The 26,537-nt window shown below is 35.2% G+C and overlaps 1 protein-coding gene across 2 annotated transcripts in view; it reads left to right on the plus strand.

Annotated features, from left to right (window-relative positions):
• The window catches only part of GLCCI1 (glucocorticoid induced 1), a 115,906-nt gene that overhangs the window by 67,474 nt on the left and 21,895 nt on the right, over window positions 1–26,537 (plus strand). Inside the window, exons 4-5 of one of the 2 annotated variants that reach the window (XM_021102417.1) lie at window positions 15,072–15,188; window positions 22,286–22,438. In XM_021102417.1, the coding sequence (XP_020958076.1) occupies window positions 15,072–15,188; window positions 22,286–22,438 (270 nt within the window). The remainder of the gene's footprint in view (window positions 1–15,071; window positions 15,189–22,285; window positions 22,439–26,537) is intronic. The other variant, XM_021102418.1, reaches the window with a different exon arrangement.

Raw genomic sequence — 26,537 nt, forward strand, 5'->3', positions numbered from 1 at the left:
TAAAAACTTGGTTGTGGTGGTTGTTGTATACCTATAAATGTAATAAAATTCATTAAGTAATTTAAAAAAATGTATGGATGGCAGATGACTACATGTAAAGATGTTTGATGTCATTAGACATTAGGGAAATGCAAATTTGCATCAAAGGACACAGCTACATATCTAGTATAGTGACTGTAATTTAAATGACAGATAATGCCGAGTGTTGGCATGAATGAAGAGAATCTTCTACCCTCAAACATTGTTGGGAATATAAAATGATGTGGTCAATTTGTAAAACAGTTTGACAATTATTTAGAAATCAGAAATTTAGCATATTAAGTTATTAGCAGTTCTATTCCTAGGGCTCTGTATAAGAAAATGAAAACACATGTGTGCATTGAAACATTTATACAAAAATTTATAGCAGATTTATTCATAATAAAAACTTAAAATATCGTAATATCGACATACCCATTGTTTGGTAAATGGATAAACAAAATGAGGTGTATTCATCCAATAGCATACTATTAATGCAATAGCATACTATTCAGCAATAAAAAGGAACACTGCTGAATACTGATAACACAGTATGAATGAACTTCAAAAACATTTTCCTAAGTCAGGGTCAGCAAATTTTTTCTGTAAAAAGCCAGAGAATAAATGTTTTATGGTTTGTGTGTCACATGGCCTCTGTTGGAACTAATCAACTCCATTGTTGTATGAAAGTGGTCATAGTCGTAGTCTTAGTGGAAATGGACATGGTTATGTTTCAATAAATTTTATTTACAAAAACATGTGGCATGCTAGATTTAGCCTGCAGATGGTAGCTTCCCAATTTATTCTAAGTTGAAGAAAGGTGAAAAAAGACTACATATTATGGTTTCTTTGATATTGAAATACCAGAAAAGGCAAATCTGTAGAGGGAAATAAAAGTCTGTTAGTGGTTGCATGTAGCTAGGAGTGGGGTGAGAGGAGTAGTGATAGGCTACAAGGAGACTTGAAGCAAATTTGGGGCATAATGAAAAAGTCCTAAAAGTGAATTGAGATTATTTTGTACAATTCTACAAAGTGATTACAACTTATTGAACTGTACCTTTACAATGAATGAAGTTAAGGGAATGTAAATTATATTTCAGTAAAGATGAAAAGAAAAAGGAGTAGACATAAAAGATTACTAGATTTTCCATGATATGTTCATGGTAGATATTAAATATTATATATAACTGAAGCTGGAAAAATGATGAGTACATGAATAAAGACTTTTCATAAAGTTGAGTACTTTTGTGAAAATAAGAATAGCTATAATAGATGACTGAATTAGAATTTGAGGAAATTATGAAAGCCAAAACTATTGTTGAAATAATGTTTTTTAAAGTTATATACTACAAAATTCAGAGTTTAAAAAGAAGGCTTTTGACCTGTGTCCATGTCATGGGATTAAATTCAGCTGTGTCATATCCATTATTCCTGAGTCATATACATGCTCTCCCTCTCAGATAATTTGCATCTGGATTTCTGATTTAAATGTCAGTGAGAGCACCTGTATAAGTCTGCTTCCACTTTGCTCCCAACTTATAAGACTGCAATGTGAAAATTTTTCAAAGAAATATATAAGTATATTTTAGCAATATTTAAGACAGGGGAATCCTCTAAAGACTGGGTATCAAAGGGAAATCCTTAGTGATATGAATGTTCATGCTCTCTGGCTCACAGAATCCTGGATCATGTTGGCCAGGGTCTGTGAGGTAAGCCAAATTTAAGAGATTGTAGCTTCCTACACATTTTAGGAGAGACAGATGTGTCTTGCAAATGGTAGGAGATTGCAACTGGGCTGTTTGCATAAAGCAGGGAACTAGGACCATGTTTTTAGGCAGTAAAACTAGACCTGAATTAACTCCACCTGACACTGTTGGTATTCGTGTGGCCCAGAGAGGCATCTATGCAAAAACAGAAATAGTAACCACATGTTGTGTGTGGATTTGGCATCTGGACTAGAGCTCAACTCACGTGGGACAAAAGCCCCAATCTTCCTAATTCAAGACTTGCTCCGAAGCTGTGCAACTCCAGAGCACTATTCTGAGCAATCTTGAAACAATATGGCAGTAAAGAGCTAATAAAGGATAAAACTCCCACATACAGAGAACTTGCAAGGAAGTATTTTAGGGTATGTAAGGAAATCTATTGACATAAGAGGCAGCAGATATATTTATTAAATAGGATCACATCTAAGAAAATAGGTATAAGAACACAATTCCAAAAAAACTTAGGAATATTTAAGAATTTCAAACAAAATCATAACTTGCAGTGAGAACTGTAGTAAATAAGAACAGGCAAAATGGTACAGGACCCTTTGCAAGTATTGTAAATAATAAAAGTTGGTAAGATTAAAAATATTTTAAAACTCTTTGGTTGATTAAATTGACACAGAAGAAGACAGAATTAGTGAGTGAATCAAAAGTCTTGGTGAGAACTGAAAAGTCTGAATGAGCAAATCATCTAGAATATAGAATAAAAAGATAGAAGTTGATGGTCAGAATGACCATCATTAAAAAATCTATCTACAAATAGCAAACACTGGTGAGGGTACGGAGAACAGGGAACCCTCTTTCACTGTTGGTGGGAATGTAAATTGGTACAGCCATATAGAAAACAGAATGGAGGTTCCTCAAAAAACTAAAAATAGAGTTGCCGTATGCTCCACCAATCCCACTCCTGGGCATATATCCAGAGGGGGAAAAAACCTCTAATTCAAAAAGGTACAGTGCACATGCAATGTTTATAATAGTTAAGACATGAAAGCAACCTAAATGTCCATCAGAAGATGAATGGATAAAGAAGATGTGGTGTGTATATATACAATGGAATATTACTCAGTCATTAAAAAGAAGGAAATAATGCCATTTACAGCAACATGGATGGACCTAGAGATTATACTAAGTGAAGTAAGCCAGAGAAAGGCAAATACCATACAAAATCACTTGTAAGTGGAATCTAAAATATATACATATGAACTTATTTACAACACAGAAATAGACTCACAGACATAGAAAACAAACTTATGGTTATTAAAGGGGGGAGGGGGTGGAGGAGGGAATAAGTTAGGAGTTTGGGATTAGCATATGCAAACTACTATATATAAAATAGATAAACAACAAGGTCCTACTATATAGCCAAGGAAGTATATTCAGTGTCCTGTAATGAACCGTATTGAAAAAGAACATGAAAAATAATATGTATGTGTATAACTGAATCACTTTGCTGTACACCTGAAACTAACACAACACTGTAAATCAATTGTACTTCAATAAAAAATTAAATAATTTTTTAAAAAAGAGGTTGAAAACATGAAACAGATGTTAAGAAAAATGGAAAATAGACTAAGTAAGGAGTTCCAGAAAATAAGAATGGTAGACATCTCAGAAGAGATATTTCTTAAAGGTTGAAAATGTGCTGGATTTGGAGAGTGATGTGTCTTCAAACTGAAAAAGCCCAATAATTCATGGAAGATAAGCAGGACAAAGAAAAAATTTCCACCTTTAACTGTAGTGAATTGTAGATCAAGCACGCATGCATACACACACACACGCGCACACACACACACACACTCATTCACTCACTCACTCACTCACTCTTGGAATGAGAAAAAAAGCAGATTACCTACCAAATAGTGGGAATCATTATCAGCACATTTATCAGAAATGATAATTGATAACAATATACAATGAGGTTATATTTCCATGTTAAGGAAATGAATCCAAGTGAGACATCATTTTCTTTTATGAAAAGATAATTTTTCCTCCTTTGAATTAGGTTTACTGAAGGTTTAACCCAACCTTTACTTATATTTTATAAACTGTACCGACCAGTGTACTTTTCCATTGGTTATATCTATGGTTCCTTGTTTATATAACATAATCTAAAATCTATTTATACTTACATCTGGAATCTAATATACAGCACAAATGTACCTTTCCACAGAAGAGAAAATCATGGGCTTGGAGAATAGACTTGTGGTTGCCGAGGGGGAGGGAGTGGGGTGGATTGGGAGTTTGGGATTAATAGATGCAGACTATTGCCTTTGGAATGGATTAGCAATGAGATTCTGCTGTGCAGCACTGAGAACTATGTCTAGCCACTTATGATGGAGCATGATAATGTGAGAAAATAGAATGTGTACATGTATATGTAACTGGGTCACCATTCTGTACAGTAGAAAAAAAATTGTATTGGGGGAAGTAACAAATAAATTAAAAAAATCAATTTATAAAACAACTACAGTTTAAGAAATCTGCTAAGCAAATAATAAGGATTTAAGTAATACTTAACACTTTCTATCAACTCCCACTATCCTTATTCGGTGAGAGAAGTTTGTCTCCTGCCTGTGGTACAGAACTAGAAGCTCTTAAACTTCTGTGATTCCTTTAAGTGAGCAGGCTTTCCGATCTCTTATAACAGCTAAAACCTCCAACTTCTTTCATGATTACAGCTGTTCCTCTTCATGGATGAAGGCTCCTTTTCTTTTCTTTTCTTGCTTACCTCTTTCCTAACTCCATAGCTATGATTTCTGACCCCTCTGGAGTTGGAGCTTGGAGTAGAGAGGAAGAAGTTAGCGGAACAGAAATATTCCTACTCAACTGGTGCAGTTTTAAGATGCCTTTCCATTACCTGGGCTTGACAGGTTTTAAAACTGACCATCTTCTATTGAGTAATATCATGGGTTCTTTGGACACCCTTTGTTGCTATACATCTCTTACCTACAGTTCTGTCTTACTCCAGAATTCTTGAAATACTCAGTTTCTCAGCTGCTGAGCTCTGTTTACCCTTTCATGTGGCCCTCTTAGGTAGGGCCTAAGACAGTCCTCAGCTGTGACTCTCACTTTCAAATTTCCCCAATGGTTACTGGGAAACTCACACATTTTTAAAATCTGGTTAATATCTAGGAGTTTAGGCTGATTCTAATGCAATAAATCTCTATTATCTTAGCTCAACATTATCAGTATCTGGAATGGAAGCCAGATTCCAGTCCATCATGTTTTCTTACCTGGGAGGAACAATCAGTCTTTCCAAGTTATTCCATTAAAACTCCTCTCTCTTCATTTGAGGAAAAGAAGAAGTACACCTCATGTCTCAGATTTGATTTTTTTTTTCCCCTGCTTATAGCCTAATAAGTTAGCAGTTTACTACTTTCTGGCAGAATCCATGAGGCTCATAGTTTAGAGACAGTGGACTGTATTATTCACAGCACATCAAATATCAAGACTGTTGAGTTTTCATTAGTTCTCTCCTGAACCCCAAGTCCCATGGGGGTGATGGGGAGGGCCTAAATGGAAGCCTGTACGTAGAGTAGATCACATTACAGGAGAGAAGCACAGAGCTTGGAGAATCCAGTGGTTTTTTTTGTTTGTTTGTTTTGTTTTGTTTGTCTTTTTGCTATTTCTTGGGCCACTCCCGCGGCATATGGAGGTTCCCAGGCTAGGGGTCGAATTGGAGCTGTAGCCACCGGCCTACACCAGAGCTATAGCAATGCGGGATCCGAGCCGTGTCTGCAACCTACACCACAGCTCACAGCAACGCCGGATCATTAACCCACTGAGCAAGGGCAGGGACTGAACCCGAAACCTCATGGTTCCTAGTCGGATTCGTTAACCACTGCGCCACGACGGGAACTCCCAGAATCCAATGTTTTTATACAAAGTAAACTTACTCTTTGTCCCAGAGGGTGCGTTCCCAGAAAGAATATAAATATTATTGTATTGTTGTTTTGATTTTTCTTACTATTTCTTTTTTTTTTTTTTTTACTGTGTCTAATTTTGATAAAGTTGGAAAAGGTGAGTTTACCATTCTTAAGTCCTTCAGTAGCTATAAGGAGAAATCATGGGTTGCTTCTTTATCTTACCAGTAAGCCGTCCTCTCATTACTGGGATAGTTTTTCTTTAAGTGAAATGATTAGGGATGTTTCTTGCTTCTGATTAAATAATGATTAATAGATATTGTTGTGGTCTTCCTTTTTTAAGTAAACAAATAAAAGTATACTTTTAGTTTTACTTCTATTATACCTTCTGCCCTAATGTTCTATTAACTTTTGCTATTAAAAATTGTTTTATCATATTGTACTAGGGGAAAATAATTGCAATAATATTTTCTCTGGACTTAAAAGATAATAGTCTGAAGGGTTTTTATTTAATTATGTGATAAAACCTTTTAAAAATACAAATATTCATCCAATAAATTCTCTGAGTCCATATTAAATTGTATTGTAAATTGAACACCCATTAATGATAAAAAAGACTCTCCAGAATGGAGTTCCCATTGTGGTGCAGTGGAAACGACTCCAACTACTATCCATGAGGTTCTGGGTATGATCCCTGGCCTCACTCAGTGGGTCAGGGATCTGGCATTACTGTGAGTGTGGTGCAGATGCAGCTCGGATCCTGTGTTTCTGTGGCTGTGATGTAGGCCAGCAGCTGCAGCTCCAATTTGACACCTAGCCTGGGAGCTTCCATATGCTGCAGGTGTGGCCCTAAAAAGACAAAACAACAACAAAAAACTCTAGAAAGTGGATATAGAGAGAACCTACCTCAACATAATAAAAGCCATATATGACAAATCCACAGCTAGCATCATTCTCATTGGTGAAAAGCCAAAAGTGTTTCTGCTAAGATTAGGAACAAGACAAGGATGTCTACTCTTAACACTGTTATTCGAAGTCCTAGCCATAGTAATTGGAGAAGAAAAAGAAATGAAAGGAGTCATCAAAACAGTGTGGTACTGACACAAAAACAGAAATATAAATCAGTGGAACAGGACAGAAAGCCCAGAAATAAACCCAAGCACCTATGGTCAACTCACCTATGTCAAAGGAAGTAAGAACATACAATGGAGAAAAGACAGTCTCTTCAATAAGTGTTGCTGGGAAAACTGGACAGCTACATGGAAAAGAATGAAATTAGAACATTCTCTAATATCATACACATAAATAAACTCAAATTGGATTAAGGACCTAGACATAAGGCCAGATACTATAAAATTGCAGAGGAAAACAAGCAGAGCACTCTCAGATAGCAACTGCAACAATATCTCGTTTGGTCTACCTCCTAGAGTAATGAAAATAAAATCAAAAATAAACTAATGGGACCTAGTTAAACTTAAAAGCTTTTGCATAGCAAAGGAAATCATAAACAATGACAACAACAACATAACACAAAAACAACAAAAAGACAACCCACAGAATGGGAGAAAAACCTTTGCAAATGGAATAGTTGACAAGGAATTTATCTCCAAATATACAAAAATCTCATGGAGCTTTATAGCAAAAAACAACCCAATTAAAAAAAAAATGGACAGAAGGAGTTCCCATTGCGGCTCAGCGGTTAAAAACCAAACATAGTGTCCGTGAGGATATAGGTTCAGTCCCTGACCTAGCTCTGTGGGTTAAGGATCCAGCATTGCCCGAAGTTGCGGAGTAGCTTGCAGATGTGGCTGGGATCTGGTGTTGCTGTGGCTGTAGAGTAGATGGCATCTGTAGCTCTGATTCGACTTCTGGCCTAGAAACTTCCATATGCTGCAGGTGGAAGAAAATAAAATGGACAGAAGATCTAAATAGACATTTCTCCAAAGAAGACAAGATGGCAAAAAAAAAAAGAAAGAAAGAAAAGATGTTCAACATCACTAATTATTACAGAAAGGCAAGTCAAAACTACATTGAAGTATCACCTCACACCAGTCAGAATGGCCACCATCAAAAAAGTCTATAAACAATAAATGTTGGAAAGAGTGAGAAGAAAAGGGAACCCTCCTGCACTGCTTGTGAGAATGTAAATTGGTACAACCACCATGGAGGACAGTATGGATGTTTCTTTAAAAACTAAAAATAGTTTTTACTACCATATAATCTAGCAATCCTAATCCCCGGCATCTATCCAGAGAAAATACATACAGCCCAGTGGTCATTGATGTACTATTTACAATAGCCAAGGTATGGGAGCAACCTAAATGTCCATCAACAGAGGAATGGATAAAGAAGATGAGGTACATATATACAATTCAGCCATAAAAAAGAATGAAATAATGCCATTTGCCACTTCATGGATGAACCTAGAGTTATCATGTTGAGTGAAGTAAGTCAGACAGAGACAAATACAATATTACTTATATGCGGAATCTAATAAAAGTGATACAAAAGAACTTATTTGTCAAACAGAAACAAACTCAGATTTCAAAATCAATCTTATAGTTACCATAGGTGAAACCATTAGAGAAAGAAGATTTGGGAGGGTGGGAATGACATATACACACTACTGTATAAAATAGATGATTAACACGAACCTACTGTATAGCTCGGGACAACTTAACTCAATAGTTTGTAATAACCTATATGGGAAAAAGGATTGGATATCTTTATATATATGACTTACTTTGCTATATACCTAAGACTAATATAACATTATAAATCAACTATACTGCAGTAAGTTTTTTAATATAGAAATTGAATGGTAAAGATATTTTTATTTTTATTTAAAATTGGATCAAATAGGATCCATTTTTAAACATTCAAAAGAATAGATATATATGACTTCATAAATATTTAGTAAAATTCTAAAAAAAATAGATAAATATGACTTACAGCAAATTCATGAAAGCAGTTTCTTATGGTGAGTTCAGGGTAGGATTGGGGTCCTGGATAGTTACATACACAGAGGTTAGCACTTGTATTAATAATGTTTTATGTATTTAACACATGAAGTAAATGTAACCAGCAAATAAGATTTGGGTCATTAATTGCTTACGAAAAAGAAATAGTAAGTTAATATGTAGTCAGTTAATTGCTTCATCAAATTTTTGTTCATCTTTATTGCAGTTTCACATCTTGCAATATCTCTAACATTAAGAAAGGAAGTTACTTTGCTAAGTGGTTGAGGTTATGAGCCAATACATAGTGACTGGTAGTTAATTATGAACATTATCTTAGTATTACTTTCAGGAGCACTGGTAGGTAATAGGAAGAGGTTACAAACTAAAATCTAAAAAACTGGGTTTGCCATTTTTAGCTCTTATGACAGGAAAGGTACTCTATTTTTGAAGGTGTTCTCTCATCTGTAAAATAGGTATAGCCATAGAATCTAGGGGTTTGTGAACTTTTTTTTTAGGGCTGCACATATGGCACATGGAAGCTCCCAGGCTATGGATCGAATCAGAGCTGAAGTTGCCAGCCTATACCACAGCCACAACAATGTGGGACCCAAGCCACGTCTGCGACCTATACCATAGCTCATAGCAATGCCAGATCCTTAACCCAGTGAGCGAGGCCAGGGGTCGAACCCACATCCTCATGGTTACTAGTCATGTTCGCTACCACTGAGCCACAATGGGAACTCCTGTGAATTGTTTTTTAAATGTTAGTCTGGTATTGTTATCAACATGCCTTTGTTGAAAATTATGCCTTATTGGTAGGTACACTTCTATATTGAAAACTTTCATATGTATAAAAATTGACCCAAAACTAGCTCTATCTATGAGGATAAATCTATGTGTGGATGTATTTCTGTCTCTGTTCCTGGGCAGGGTTTTTGGAAGATTGCACGTGGGCCAGCATTTGTGTCCATGGACATATAAAGATGATATGAGTGCAGATGAGAGCTCCCTATGCATATGTATGTGCTTACACATCTTTTGTGTGTACATATGCCTACATGCATTTGGATATCGTGGGCTGAATGAATAGCAGTTATTTCATTAGGGTTTGCCTATTGGAATGTTAAAGAAAAACAGGAAAACAGTACAGATGGTTCATATTTTTATTCATCAAAAAGTTTTAAATTTTTATTTTTAGTGTCAGAGTAGGTACTGTTGCATTTTAAATTCCTTTGAACACTGTCAAGGGATATAATATGTAAAATTTGTTTTTTAGACTGCAGATCTTTTCTTGAGACATTCTTCACAAGCACAAAAATATGTTGCATATTCTCTTTTTTTCGTATAAAAGGGAGTAACAGCTTGAGATTGATAAACTTCTCAAACTATTTTCAGAAAAATTTGTTGGGCTAATATCTTTAGTAATTGTTTTGGATTTTTTTTTTCCTTAAGAGTTCAGCTCTTGTCAAAATTTTCATTCCTGTTTGTATGTCTGTTTTCACTTCTAAGATTTTTTTCCCTGTGAGTTTTTAACTTGATTCTTTAAGTGGAATAGTGATTAAGAATGTAAACTCTGGAATTCCACTTCCTAAATTCACTTGTTTCACCACTTCAATCACTCTTGGGCCCTGTTCAAAAACTAACCTTTCTACCCCCTCAGTTTCCTCATCTATAAAATGGGGATAATAATAGTATCTTTTTTTTTTTTTTTTTTTTGGTCTTTTTGCTATTTCTTTGGGCCGCTTCCGCGGCATATGGAGGTTCCCAGGCTAGGGCTCAAATTGGAGCTGTAGCCACTGGCCTACATCAGAGCCACAGCAACACGGGATCCAAGCCGCGTCTGCAACCTACACCACAGCTCACGGCAACGCCAGATCCTCAACCCACTGAGCAAGGGCAGGGACCAAACCCACCACCTCATGGTTCCTAGTCGGATTCGTTAACCACTGCGCCACGACGGGAACTCCAATAATAGTGTCTATCGCATGTGTTTTTTACTGAAAAATGAAAGAGAATTCATAAAATGTGAGGAGCAAAGTGCCATTTTCCTGGTTTTAATCAAGTTCTTTTCTGTTTTTTTCTTCTCTTCCAACAGTCCCAGGATCTTGCTTCCCTTCCTACTTAGTCTAAGATTTCTTATCTGTTCCACCAACTTTGGAACAGAGGTCATTCTGTGAATTATTTCCCTTCCATTTAGTAACTGAGGCAAAAGTACTCAACCAGTGTTTTGAGGATAAGAGTTTAGTTTTGTTTTTAAATGTTAACTAAAGAGTGGGGGAAACTAACAGGACAAAAATAGCAAATAATACTGGTTTCCAAATTAAAATGTTGTTCCTAGTTCTTAGATTTTAGGTGGGGCCAGTCCCTGATTTTTCTTCATCTAATTCCACAGGCGTTTTAGTCATTTCTTTGTATTTATGCCAGTTCTTCTCTCTACAAGTATTTCTTCTTTGTGGCCCCAGGTTACTTATTCTCTAAATTTTTTAAGCTTTGGAGCTGATATGTTTAGGACCGCTTTCATATTTAAAGAAGGTTACTCTCTCCTTCCCTCTTAATTTTTTTCTTTAAGCTTTACTGAGATATAATTGACAAATAACTTTATGTAAGTTTAAGGTATGTAAAACATAATGTTTTGATATATGCATATATTACAAGGTGATTATCACAAGGTTAGTTAACACATGCATCATCTCACGTTTTTATAATTTGTGTTTGTGTGGATTGAGAACTTGGAAGATATATTCTCTTAGCAACTTTCAAATATGCAGTAGATTGTTATTAACTGTAGTCCCCATGCTGTTATGTTACATCCCCAGAACTTACTCATCCTGTAACTGAAAGCTTGTACCCATTTGACCACCCTCACCCTTTTCTGTCCCCTGCCAGATCCCTGGCAACTAGCAGTCTGGTCTGTTTCTATGAGTTGTTGTTGTTGTTTTCTTTTTTCAGATTCCATGCAAGAATGAGAACATAACAGTATTTGGCCTTCTTTGTCTGACTTATTTCACTTAGTGTAATACTGTCAAGGTTCATTCTTAATTTTTTTCCTTAAGGCCACAGCATAGCTAATGAATATTTAGAAATACAAGTAAGATTTCATCTATAGTCTAGTTTAAGAAATCTTAGTGTTCCTTTTGTAAAGGAAGGTTGTGTGAGATTTCATCATAGTAACTAGGTTGGGTAGGCCCACTGAAGTGAGGACCCAGGAGCTTTGTATGAGGCTTTGAAACATGAGATTGGTTAGGGAGGCTGTCTTAAACAGAGGCTTGGAACTATTTATGAGTGGCGTAGTGTGTGTGTGTATGTATGTATGTATGTAGGGTGGAAATTACAATTCTCTTTGCCCCTTCCTCCTAGAGATACCTTTGTGTCTACTCTCTGCTGGTACTGGGATTAGGCTTCAGATGACCATAGGTTTAGAGGAGAAATTCTAAGTAAAAGCTATGGAAGGTGAGAATATTTGCAATTGTTATATTGATCTGTCCCTTTTCTGAGTGTGGTATAAATAACACAGGAACCTCCTGCATTCTGAAGCAAAGAAGGGTTTATTACATCTTTCTTTCATTTTATATGGTTCTTCAGAAAGATTTGTAATGTTTTGAGTATATAAAGAGAGTATATATTTTTGGTATATATATTTACTACCTTTTCCTCTAATCTCTACTGAATTATAAACAAAACTATAACCATGTTATAATCCAAAGATGAATAGTATTGTTAGGAAACTTTAAGGTTGCATAGTTTAAGCTGGTGTTTCAAGCAAAGTAAGGTATGTACCATTAGGTATGCTTTTTGTTTTCAGGAAATTTTTAAAGCTGTTTAGAACAAAAATTTTTCTGGTTTAAGATCTCCCAGGCCTTTAAAAAGAGAGTGATTAGTAGTGATTTTCAGATTATTTTTGTTTATTTTTGAAGATAATTTTTAAAATGAAAAAGTAATAATTGCCTTGATTAATCTCTAGGCATTATGGGCTCTTCTCTACAAGCTCTTGCCAGTTCGTTCGTTCGTTTGTTCTTTCTTTCTTTCTTTTTCTCTCTTTCTTTTTCTTTCTTGCTTTCTTTCCTTCTTTCTTGCCACGGCATGCAGAAGTCTCCCAGCCACGGCTCCAACCCAAGCTACAGAAGTGACAATGCTAAATCCTTAGCTGCTAGGCCACCAGGGAACTCCTTGTCAGTTTTGAAACATCACTAAAACATCATTAATATTCAGAAAACATTTAATTTTATACTCCTATCCTAATTAAATAACCTGTACAATTTGAAATTCTATTTTTATCATAGAGTATAATTCTCTTGATTTATAATGATTACCTATTAATTTTGATTCTTTTTCTCATGAAAATAAATGTTCTCTAGAAGAAAACAATCATTTCAACAGAGACCAAGCAGCATAAATATTAACATATATAATTCTACTTGTGTATCTTTGCAAGGACATTGTATGAGACATCCATAAGCTCCAAAGCATTTTAAAAAACTAGAGGGATCTAAGGGTCTTACTTTTTAAAAAGGATATGTAGATTATTCTTTTAGATGCTTTGTTTTCTTCCATGCTGCATCTCTTCTATTTGCCAGAGGTAAAAATAAGTTTTCCCAAGCATCCTATATACTTTTTCTCTTGAGCATTTATAGACTTTATTTATATAAATAGCAACTGTCTATTTTGCTTTTTAGTGCCATGGTTATTCAAGGTAAGCATTTTGAAAATATCTCTTTGAGGAAATCAATATATTTTACAGACTTTATTTTGTATTTTCACTTTGCCTAGTAGGTGACAGAAAACATCATCAATTTGATTGACGCCACCTTTTTTACAAGGAAAACAATACTAAGTAACTTCCCCTAAATTGGTAATGATTCCCTTTAAAAATGCTCAGAAATATTTTACTCTTGGTCCACCACACTTTAAGCAGATTATTATATGCCAACTAAAATATATTAGTTGTTTAATGAATTCCAAGCCGTATTAAAAAATGACTTTTCTTTTAAGCCTGAGAATGTTACCATTTCATTTAGGAGAACATGCGCATAAGTTATATTTGTTTTTAAAAGTTGTATGACTATAGCCAAGTGTCTGTCAATGAATAAATGGATAAAGATGGTGGGTGGCTGGGTGTGTGGGTGTGTATGGGTGTGTATATACAATGGAATGTTATTCAGCTATGAGGAAAAGGAGATCTCACCATTCACAACAATGTGTACGAACCCTGAGGACATTGTACTAGGTGAAATAAGTCAGTGAAAGACAAACACTGTAGGATATCACTTGTTTGTGGGATCTAAGAAAAGCCAAACTCATAGAAACAGTAGAGTGGTAGTTGCTAGTGCCTGAAGGGTAGTGGAAATGGGGAGTCATCAAGGGTATACATTTTGTTATAAGATCAATACATTCCCGGGATCTAATGCACAACATTTTGATTATAGTTAATGATACTGTATTACATACTTGAAAGTTGCTAAGAGTAAATCTCAAATGTTCTCATCACAAAAAAGAAATGGTAATTATGTAATGGGATGGAGGTATTAATTAATGCTACTGGTGATGTCACTTTGCAATATGTAAAATATCAAATCAACATGTTGTACACCTAAAACTTACACGATGTTACATGTCACTTGTATCTCAATAAAGCTGGAAAATAGACATTGTATAATTATGAGTAGTATACACTATGGTATTAAATGAATACCAAGTTACCAATGCTAAATGCCATGGGGTTTACACCATGGGATTTACAATTTTAAAGTGTTTAGCTGTTGATGCACCAGACTGATTTTGGGGGGTTTTGGGGTTTGTTTTTGTTTGTTTGTTTGTTTGTTTGTTTTGCTTTTTAGGGCCACACCCTCAGCATACAGAGGTTCACAGGCTAGGGGTCGGATTGGAGCTACCAGCTGCAGGCCTACACCACAGCCACAGCAACTCAGGATCCGAGCTGCATCTGTGACCTACACCACAGCTCATGGCAGCACCAGTTCCTTAACCCACTGAGCGAGGCCAAGGATCGAACCCGCAACCTTATGGTTCCTAGTTGGATTCGTTTCAGCTGCGCAACAATGGGAACTCCAGACCAATTTTGTTTGTATGAGAGGAACTTAGAAACTAATGTGGTCCCTTAAGAGATTGGGTTTGACTCTAAACAGTAAGCACTTAAAACACCTTACCAAAAGTATTTAAAGAGAAAGATGTAAAAAGAGGTAAAATATGAAATAATCTGGGGTATTTGGTCTATATATGTACCAACAACACAATTTAAATTGTATAAGTGAAGAATTTTCATTGATTTATTCTTATTTTCAATAGTTTTAATTATTGTAACTTGGAGAATAAGTCATTGTAGTGAAGTATTTTCTGTTCTTGAAGTCTTTGATAAAAATTTATCTCTAATATCCCAAATTAAAGAAATAAAGATTGGTATTCACTTTTGTCCTCTTCTCACTTCTCCTCCCCTGTCCCCAAAGCAGATTGCCAAACTGAGGCAGCAGCTACAACGTAGTAAACAGAGTAGTCGGCACAGTAAGGAGAAAGATCGTCAGTCGCCTCTCCATGGCAACCATATAGCAATCAATCACACTCAGGTAGGCTGAACTTCTTGTCAATATTCCTTTGAAAGGGTTCATTGTAAAGAGAATCTATCATTTTATGCTTTAAAAAATTGATGTTATTCCTTAGCTCTATTAAATTGTAGTTTTTGTTTGTTATGAAAGTTTTTGTTTTAGCCCTATGTGTAATCTTTTAATAACAGATATAACAGAGTGTAGTGGTCTCAAGAATGACTGATACTGGCCTGGGCTAAAATACGAGCTCATTCACTTACTAAGCAACTATGGACATTGTCTTATTTAATCTTCCTAATAGTACCTTAATCTATCTATCTCTATATGTCTTTATATATTTTACCCCTATTTTATTTATGAAGAAACTGAGAATTAGAGGGGTTTTTTTTTTCCCCATCATTAACATGTACTAACATATTCTGTGGAACAAAATTTGGGAAATGCCATTGAATGCCAAATGTTACTGTAACTGTATATTTTAGTAAGTCAAATATAGTAGTATAGCAGAAGAAACCCAAGTAGTGTATGCAAAGAATCTAATTAGAGCTAGTTTCACAAATGTAAGGATGGTTCAGTATTAGGAAATGTGTTAGTTTAGTTCACTGCATCAGAAAGTAGGTGCTGACTAACACTTCGTAAGAACTCAGTATCCATATGTGATGAAAACTTATTTAAATACAGGATACTTCCTAATGTGACTAACTACAAATGTAGTGAGATCCTAACAATACAATACCAGAAGTATTTCTGTTAAAAAACTAAAGCATAGATGTCTGTAATTATTGATATTATTTGCTATTAATTTAGAGGCTTTACACAGAGCAGAAAGAAAAAAATGAGTAATTGTTATCACTATTTGCATATGATATTGTATATTGGGAAAATCAAAGTGAATGAATTAAACTATTAAAACTAACACTAGGGTAGCTAAAATGGAGGTACCAACAAGACCAAGTGTTGATGAAGAACTGAAGTAACTAGAACAGCCACACATTACTGCTAGGGACATGATATGCTGTTGCTACTTTGGAAAATAGTTTGGCAGGTTTTTGTTTGTTTGTTTTGGTTTTTTTTTTTTTTTTGGCTGCAACCACAGCATATGGAAGTTCCCAGGCCAGGGATCGAATGCGAGCCACAGCTGCAATCTATGCCACAGGTGTAGCAACACCAGATCTTTAACCCATTTGTGCTAGACCAGAGATCAAACCTGTGCCTCAGAAGTGGCTTGAGCCACTGCAGAGACAGCATTGGATCCTTAACCCGCTGGGCCACGGCAGGAACTCCAGTTTGGCTTTTTCTTAAAAAGTTTAAACATAGACTGACCATATAGCCCGGGAATTCCACTCTTTGGTATCTGTCCACGAGAAATAATAACATGCCCACACAGAGACCTGTATATCAGTGTTCATGACAACAATATTTATAAGAGTCAACAAATGGAAACCAATGAATATGAATGAACTGGTGAATGGATAAACATTTCATACATCCATACAGTGTAATTATTCAGCGGTAAAAAGGAAGGAACTACTGATACTTGTAAGAGCCTGGTTGACTCTCAGAAATATCATGCCAAATGAAAGAAGTCAGAAGCACAAGGCTATATACAGGCAGAAAATATTAGAGGTGGGAATTGACTATAGAGAAGCCCTAGAGTAATTTTTTGAATGATTAAAGTTTCTAAAATGTGATTGTACAGGAGTTCCGTGGTGGCTGTGGATTAAGGATCCAGCGTTGTCACTGCTGTGGCTCTTGTTACTGCTCTGGTGGAGGTTCTCTCCCTAGCCCTAGAACTGCTGCATGCCGTGGATGTGGTCAAAAAAATAAACATACAAAAATAAAATGTGATTACACTGATAATTTGGTGACTATATATATATTTACAAAGCTCAGTGAACTACATACTTAAAACTGGAGGATTTTATTGTATACAATTATATTCCTCATCAGACTGTAAAACAAATATGCAGTTATAACACAAGCAAGCCTCAGACATTTCAAGAGAAAATTCGCATATGCCTTCTTTTGTCTTCTTAATCTTGTGGAATTAATATATTATTCATACTCCATTTATTTCAAGCACCTTTTTCTGTAAAAGCCCAATGAATTATAGTATGTCTACTGGCCTGCTGATTTAACAAAAAAGACTTACACAGTTGTTCCCAATTTATATTGAATTTTTTGGCATTGCAGTTATGTTTAAAAGTAATTATCTTTTGCTATGTATATGAAATATTTGTAGATGAACTATGAAGTCTAGAATGTGCTTTAAAATACTTTAAGAACAAAATCAAGTGGATGTTTAGATGAACATCATTTAATCAAGATGAAACAAGATTAGAAAATGCTGATAATTTTTGGAGCTAGATGATGTGCACCTGAGTGTTCATTATGTATTCTGTTTAATTATGTTTATGATTATAATTTTTCACAATAAAAAAACTAAGAACTTAACGAAATAATTAGATAAACTATAAACATAAAAATCTGGTTTTCTCCTATACTAGTAAAGGTAAACTACTCTTTCTTCTAACAACATTTCTGACCCCAAATACGTGAGAATTTTTCCCCCAACCAACCAGTTTTCTTACTTTCCAGATACCAAGCAAGCGTCCTACATTTCAGTTATAGTACTAAGTACCCAGAGTTAGCACAAATCCCACAGATTAAAGACTCAACCCCACAAAACTTAAGATGCCGGTTTAAAGTTCCAGCTTGTCATGTGTACTTCTGATCTACTGGCTATAAAGAAGAGATTCCCACAACCCTTTCTCCAGGTTCAGTAATTTACTGTAACAGCTCAAAGATCTCAGGGAACCACATTTACATGTCTATTACAAAGGCTATAATAAAGGACATACAGATGAACAGCAAGATGAAGGAGCTACACAGGGCAAGGTCTCGAAGTATCTCAAATGTAAGAGCTTCTACCCAGATGAAGTTGGGGTGTGCCACCCTCCTAGCACGTGGATATGAATATGTGTTCACCAACCTGGCATTTTTTGGAGGCCTTATCACCTAGGCATGATCAATTATTGACTCAATCACCAGTCCCTCTCCCCTCACCAGAGGATGCGAGTGAGTGGGACTGGAAGTTCCAAGCTTCTAATCATGGCTTCTTCCTAGTGACCAGCCCCCATTCTGAACCTATCCAGGAACCTATCAAGAGTCATCTTGTTAGAAAAAAAGACTCTTCAATCCTGTCACCCAGAAAAATTTAAGGGATTTTAGTAGTGTGTCAGGATCTATATCAAAAACCAAATGCTGGAACAAAAGATGCTCCTAGCACTCCTATCCCTCAGGAAATTAAAAGAATTTGGGAAACTTTTTGTCAGGAGCCAGGGGCAGAAACCAAACATAGGAGTTTCCGTCATGGTGTGCAGCAGAAATGAATCCGACTAGGAACCATGAGGTTGTGGGTTCGATCCCTGGCCTCGCTCAGTGGGTTAAGAATCTGGCGTGGCCGTGAGCTGTGGTGTAGGTTGCAGAGGCAGCTCAGATCCTGCGTTGCTGTGGCTGTGTGTAGGCCAGCGGCTATAGCTCCAATTAGACCCCTGACCTGGGAACTTTCGCATGCTGTGGGTGTGGCCCCAATAAGACAAAAAGACCAAAAAAAAAAAAAAAAAAAGAAACCAGGTATATTTTTCTTATTATATCACACTTAGCAATAACATGTTAGTATATAAAATGCCTAGAATTACACTTAAAAGAAATATGCAAATTATAACACTGTACTGTGGCTATGAATATAAAATAGATATAAATGGGAAATCATTCATGCATAGGAAGATTCAATATTTTTCAAAGAGTAGTTTGCCCAAAATTAATGAACAAATTGAGTACCAGTGGAAACTTAAAATTGTTTTATTACTTGAAAAGTTATTTTCAAAGGTCATATGGAAAAGTAATGCCTATTAATAAAAAAGAAAATTTGAAAAGGCTTTCCCTACAAGATACCAAAATGTACTATAAAATTATAGCAGTTAAAGGGGAGCTCTATATAGCGATTATCAGCTGACAGTTCAAGGAAATCAAATGTAGAATCCATAAGAAATGCTGGGGCAGTTTGATTACTATATGGGAAAAAATACTGCTTCATAATGTATGCAAAAATAAAACATAATGGGATAAATATTTAAATATGAAAAGCCAGAAAAGTACTAAAAGAAAGATATTTCATACTAAAGTAAATAGCAAATGTATGACAAAGAGCTAAAACTTTAATATGAAAAAAAGTTCATATAAGACTAAGGACATTAGTGGGCAGGCAGCAGTTCACAGATAGCAGGAGCATAGCACTGAGTGTGGAAAATATTTAATCCGTGATTAGCTGTCTGCTTCATTATGAATAATACATATCAACTTTAATCATTCAGAATAGAGATCATATCACATACTGTTTTTATTTTTACCTTGTTCATCTTTTTCTTATTTCCTTTCTGCTGTTTAAGTTCCTTAAGCATCAAAAATTTTGTCTAATACTTTGTAGTATCTCCCACAGGACAGCTATGAGAGGTGGTTAATTTTTGACAACTCCTCCAAAAGACTTTTGAAAACAACCTTAAAGCTGTTAAGTGAGTGTTACTGACCTTAACACAATATTGTTGCCATATTAGTAAATGAAAGAGCTTTCTTAAATGGTGGATAAAATGGAAATGAAAAATATTAGAAGATAATTGTCCACAGTGGAGGGAACAAATCTTTTAAACACACATACACAGCAGAGCTGAAGAATCACATTATACACTCAGCTTACATGATTTCAACTATACTTTTTCAACAGAAACTGAAAAGGGAAAAAATGTAAATAGAGCAGAGGATTCTGTCTGCCATTCTACTGAAAAAGTATATATATATATATATATGTGTGTATATATACATGTGTATATATATATATATACATTAACTAAGCTGTTAGAGCTCATCAGTGAGTTTGGTAAAGTTTTAGGATACAAAATCAATACACATAAGTCAATTGCATTTCTATATACTAACAACTAAAGAGCGGAAAGAGAAATTAAGGAAACCATACCATTTACCATTGCATCAAAAATAGTAAAATATCTAGGAATAAACCTATCTAAAGAGACAAAAGACCTATACTCTGAAAACTATAAGATACTGCAGAAAGAAATCAGAGATAACACAGATGGAAAAATACACCATCCTCTTGGATCAGAAGAATCAATATAGTCAAAATGACAATGCTACCTAAGGCAATCTACAGATTCAGTGCAATTCCTGTCAAATTACCGATGACATTCTTTACAGAATTAAAACGAAATATTTTAAAATATGTGTGGAAATACAAAGGACCTCAAACAGCCAAAGCAATATTGGAAAACAAAAAAATGGAACTGGAGGAATCAGGCTCCCTGGCTTCAGATTATACTACAAAGCTACAGTCAATAAAACAGTGTAGTGCTGGCACAAAAACAGAAATATAGATCAATGGAACAGGATAGGAAGCCCAGAAATAAACTTGAACACCTATGGTCAACTAATCTGTGAGAAAGGAAGCAAGAACATACAGTGAAAGAAAGATAGTCTCTTCAGTGAATGGTGCTGGGAAAACTGGACAGACACATGTAAGAAAATGTCTAACACCATACACAAAAATAAACTCAAAACCGATTAAAGGCCTAAATGGCCTAAATGTAAATGTAGATACTGTAGATAGATACTGTAGATACTGTAAAACTCCTAGAGGAAAACACAGGAAAAACGCTCTTTGACATAAATCATAGCATCATCTTTTTTGATCCACCTCTTAGACTAAAGACAATAAAGAAAAAAATAAACCAGTAGGACCTAAGTAAACTCAAAAACTTCTGCACAGCAAAGGAAACCATTAAAACAAACAAAAAGACAACCCATAGAATGGGAGGAAAGCTTTGCAAATGATTCAACAGACAAAGGTTTACTATGCAAAATATACACATAACTCATACAACTCAACAACCCAATAGAAAAGTGGGCAGAAAACCTAAATAGATATTTCTCCAAAGACATGCAGATGGCCAGCAGGCATATGAAACAATGCTCAAAAGCTCTAATTATTAGAGAAATGCAACTCAAAACTACAATGAGGTACCACCTCAAACCAGTCAGAATGGTCATGATTAACAAGTCAACAAATAAATGCTGGAGGAGGGTGTGGAGAAAAGGGAACCTTCTTACATTGTTGGTGGGAATGTAAATTGGCACAGCCACTATGGAGAATAGTATGGAGGTACCTCAGAAAACTAAATATACAACTGCCATATGACCCAGCAATCCCACTCCTGGGCATATATCCAGACAAAAATTTCCTTTAAAAAGACACATGTGCCTGTATGTTCACTGCAGCACTATTCACAATAACTAAGACATGGAAACAACCTAAATATCCATTGATAGATGAATGGGATTAAGATGTGGTATATATACACAATGGAATACTACTCATCCATAAAAAAGAACAAAATAATGCCGTTTGCAAAATGGATGGAACGAGAGACTCTCATACTAAATGAAGTCAGAAACAGAAAGACAAATACCATATGATATCACTTATATGTGGAGTCTAAAATATGGCACAAATGACCTATCTATAAAACAGAAACAGATCATGGACTTGGCAGATTTGTGTTGCCAGGGAGGAGGAGAGAGAGAAGGGGATGGATGGGAAGTTTGGGGTTGGTAAATGCAGACTCTTTCATTTGGAATGTATTGGTGATGGGGTCCTTGTACAGCACAGGGAACTGAATCTAGTCTCTTGAGTAATTACGAACCTGAAAAAAAATGGGCGTGTATGGGTGGCTGGGTCCCTTTGCTGTACAGAAGAAGGAACATTGAAGGAACATTGTAAAACAACTATACTTTAATAAAAATTTTAAAAGAAATTTGTTAAAGTATATATGTTATACAGTTATGCCTTTACGTTTACATAAAGGATTGTTTTGACTCTGTACCTTTTACCTTCCTTACTTTGAAACCTAAATTGTTTTATGTGTTCTGAATTTATATTGAATTTTAAATGTCAAAATAACTCTGCTCATTGAGTTTCTTTTTTTAAGATTTACCAAACTCTTTAGTTCTTGTTTTCTTTTGACAACACCTTATCTTCTGTTTCGTAGGCTACTGGATCAAGATCAGTCCCTATGCCACTGTCAAATGTCTCAGTGCCAAAATCATCTATTTCCCGTGTGCCCTGCAATGTAGAAGGAATAAGTCCTGAATTAGAAAAGGTATTCATTAAAGAAAATAATGGAAAGGAGGAAGTGTCCAAGGTAAGATTACATGGGATGTTTGAATCCCTTTTTTCTTTAATATTGTTAACTATCTCAAGAGTCTTTTGTTTTAGATAAGATTCACATACTGAACATATGATTTACCCACTTAAAGTGTACAAGTCAGTGGTTTTTAACATATTCACAGAGTTGTGCAACCATTACCACAATCAACTTTACAGCTTTTTCATCACCCTAAAAGGAAACTCTACCCTTTAGCAGTCGTCTCTTATTTTTTTCCAGTGCATCAGCCACTAATCCACTTTCTCTTTCTATGGATTGGATAGTTCCAGACATTTTATATAAATGCAGTCATGCAATATGTGGCCTTTGTTATAGACTTCTTTCACTTAGCATGTTTTTAAGTTTCACCTATGGCATGACACATATTAGTACTTCATTTCTTTTTATTGCCAAATAATAATCACATGGATTTTATTATCTAATCATTAATTGATGAACATTTGTATTGTTTCTACTTTTTGCTATTATGAGTAATGGTGCTGTGAAATTTATATACAAGTTGTTGTATGAACATGATGTTTTCATTTCTTTTGGATACATACCTAGAAGTGGAATTGCTAGTATGGTAACTCTGTTTAACCTTTTGAAAAACTGCTGAACAATTTTCCAGAGTGTCTGCACTCTACCATCTTATATCCCCACCAACAGTATATGAAGCTTCCAAGTCCTTTATCTTCACCAGCACTTGTAATTATCTCTCTTTTGATTATAGCCATTCTAGTAGGTATGAAGTGGTGTCCACTATCTGTATATCCTTCCTTGGAAAATTTTCTATTTAGATCCTTTGCCTATTTCAAAATATAGATCCTTTGTCTATTTCAAAATCAGGTCGTCTTTTTACTGTTTAAGGCTTTTTTCTTACTTGCTCGATAAAAGTCCCTTATTAGACTTATGATTTGAAAATATCTTCTGTTCTGTGGGTGGTCTTTTTACTTTTCATTTTCCTTTGGGTCATATCTAAGAATCAATTGCCTAATCTGAATTCACAGTGATTTATTTTTGTGTTTTTGTCTGCAGATTTTATAGTTTTAGCTTTCTCATATATTTAGATCTTTAATTTGCTTGAATTTATCAAAAATATTTTATAAATTACCTCTGTCCCAGAGAAGAGATTTGGACACTCCTGCATGTGAACCTGTATTTGATCACATTTTAAAGTATTACTCAGCCAAAGAAACCACCAGTTAGCCTTTGACTCAATTATCTCTCTGATGGTTTTTTTGGAAATAAAATGTGACTTAATTTATGTCAAATGTATGTCTGAGTCCTTCAAATAATATGTCAGTTTTAAAACTGATGTACTGTGTGTTAATCTCAAAATTCACACAGTTCAGTTTTACGTTTATAAAATTAATCCTTTTTCCAACTCTCAATATTGCTTAGCAGGTATGAGCATTAATCATAGTTTATTGTATATCCTTCTAAATATGTGTGTGTATGTATGCTAATATATATTGAATCACTGTATGAATGGACCATGAAGTCCCCTAATTATGGGCATTTAGATTGTTTTCAGTTGTTGTCACAAGCAGTGCTTTAGGAAACAGTGTACTCTTGCAGACTGTTTCCTGGCAGTGAAATTGTTGGGTCAGAGCATTTGCACATTTAATATTTTGTTGAATATTGCTAAAATTACCATCCTAAGAGCTTGTGCTGTGTTAGTCTCTCCAGAGTTAAATTTTCACATAATGGAGTTCCCATCATTGTGCAGCAGAAACAAATCCGACTAGGAACCATGAGGCTGCGGGTTCAATTCCTGGCCTTGCTTGGTGGGTTAAGAATCCAGCGTTGCTGTGAGCTGTGATGTAGGTCACAGATGCGGCTCGGATCTGGCGTTGCTGTGGCTGTGGTGTAGGCCAGCGGCTTTAGCTCCAATTAGACCCCTAGCTTGGAAACCTCCATATGCCACGGATGCAGCCCTAAAAAAGACAAAAAGACCAAAAAAAAAAAAAAAAAAAAATTGATCCTATATTCATTAGGCCAAAAAAGAATCCTTTGGAAATTGTACTTTCTCTTAGCTTAGCTGTTTATACCATTAAAGTGTTTCCTTGATACATTAAGTAGCATTTAAAAACAGTAATGTAAGGAAGTAAAATTGGTCTAACAGTTGAGGATGAGATAATCAGTCACATATTTGCTGATTCTTTAAGAACTGACAAGCACAACTGTACTAGAAGTTGAAACTTACTAGCATAGTTCTGCTTTTAAACAAGTCATATTCTAATTCCATAGTATCCATTTCAGAATTACTCTGGAGTAATCACCCCCCCACACACACACAACTAAAGTAGTAATTTTTAGAAATTTTTAGATTTATGATTAAATGTCCCTCAGAGTTTTTTTAAATCAAAATGTTACCATCAGTGAACCTGCCAGTAGCTTCATAAGTATATCGATGTTCTAAGCGTTTATATTTCCCATTGTTATTTTGTATAAATATGTAAACTTCCAAAATTTATTTTTATTCTGGTTCTTCTGAACCCCCTCCCAAAAAAATGGAAGTTGGTTAAGGAAATTGATATATATTATCCAGTTATAGATTTGGAAATGAGAATACGGAAAGACTGTGTTTATATCAAATAGGACATGAATAAAAGATAACTCAAATTCTTTAAACTCCTTTAGTTACAAATTATTCTTTTACTGATTACCACAGTTGATACTTCTATTAAATTAACATTTTATTTGACTTAAATAACTAAGTTTTAAGAAAGACTTCTGTCATGAAACCTTCATATATTTTCTGAAATGAACTTTCTTTATGGGTTATTCTGAAAACCTGTCATATAATTTTGTTCATTCTTAGAATTGTTCATTCTAAGATTTAGTGCAGTTATTAAAATCTAAATTTAGCTAAGTAAAAAATTTAATAATAAAATAATTTTCTTAGCATTTGACCAAGTAAATTAAAATTCCTTTGGGAATATTTCTTTCCTGAATTGGAAGTTTTTCCTTTTTTTTTTTGGTCTTTTTTTCGTTTTGGCTTTTTAGGGCTGCACCTATGGCATATGGAAGTTCTCAGGCTAGTGGTTGAATCAGAGCTGAGGCTGCCGGCCTACACCATAGCTCAAGGCAATGCCGGATCCTTAATCCACTGAGCGAGGCCAGGGATTGAACCTGAATCCTCATGAATGCTAGTTGGGTTCATTTCTGCTGAGCCACAACGGGAACTGCAAAAGTTTTACTTCTTGGATTTGTTGACATGATTAACTTATGTTCCATAACCACATATTCCCTTCACAGTAGTCAGGTTGTGAAGATTATATAGTTTTGATTTACTAGCTTTTGTGTAGATAAATGCAATTTTTAGTTTAGGTTTTGGCCTTCCCTTACCTTGTTTATTATAGAAAAAATTGATACATTTAAAATCTTGCCTAATTTTATCTTACTTCATTTTCCCTCTGACTGTGTTTCTAAAAACTCTGAAATGACAAAGCTCGGAGTAAGAGCAGTAAATAGTGAAAATAAGTTGTAAATGAACTAAGAATATATCAGTTCTTTTTCCCAGCATTGCAGTCTTGTCTGTATAAAAACAAATATTTTAAATGATTAATAACCAGTTTTATTTGTTGACCATATTTCATTAGCATGCAGATGAGTAAGATCTCTCCTTACAGCAGAAGCAGGGTAAAGAGTTCACTGCAGCAGAAGCTCTGGCGCCATTTAATTGACCATGGTCACCAGGAGCTCTAAACTCTAGGTTCTTTATTGGTAAAGACATTGGACTACCATCTCCTCAGGTCCAAAATATATGATTCTGTGGTTATAGTTTCATTTCTCCTTCTTATTTTTGCCACTCAGAACAATGCATTAGAACTAAGCAAAATTCATAGTAGTCCTACTCAGTTGGATACCAAATTGTAGAATTGTTCTCAGTTATGTTAATATCTTCCACTGAGGGAGAGTTCCTGTCATGGCTCAGTGATTAATGAATCTGACTAGGAACCATGAGGTTGCAGGTTCAATCCCTGGCCTAGCTCAGTGGGTTAAGGATCTGGTGGTGCTGTGAGCTGTGGTGTAGGTTGCAGATGCAGCTTGGATCCGACGTTTCTGTGGCTCTGGCCTAGACCAGTGG

This window comes from Sus scrofa, chromosome 9, assembly GCF_000003025.6.
Source record: "Sus scrofa isolate TJ Tabasco breed Duroc chromosome 9, Sscrofa11.1, whole genome shotgun sequence".
In the NCBI taxonomy this organism is placed as follows: Eukaryota; Metazoa; Chordata; class Mammalia; order Artiodactyla; family Suidae; genus Sus; species Sus scrofa.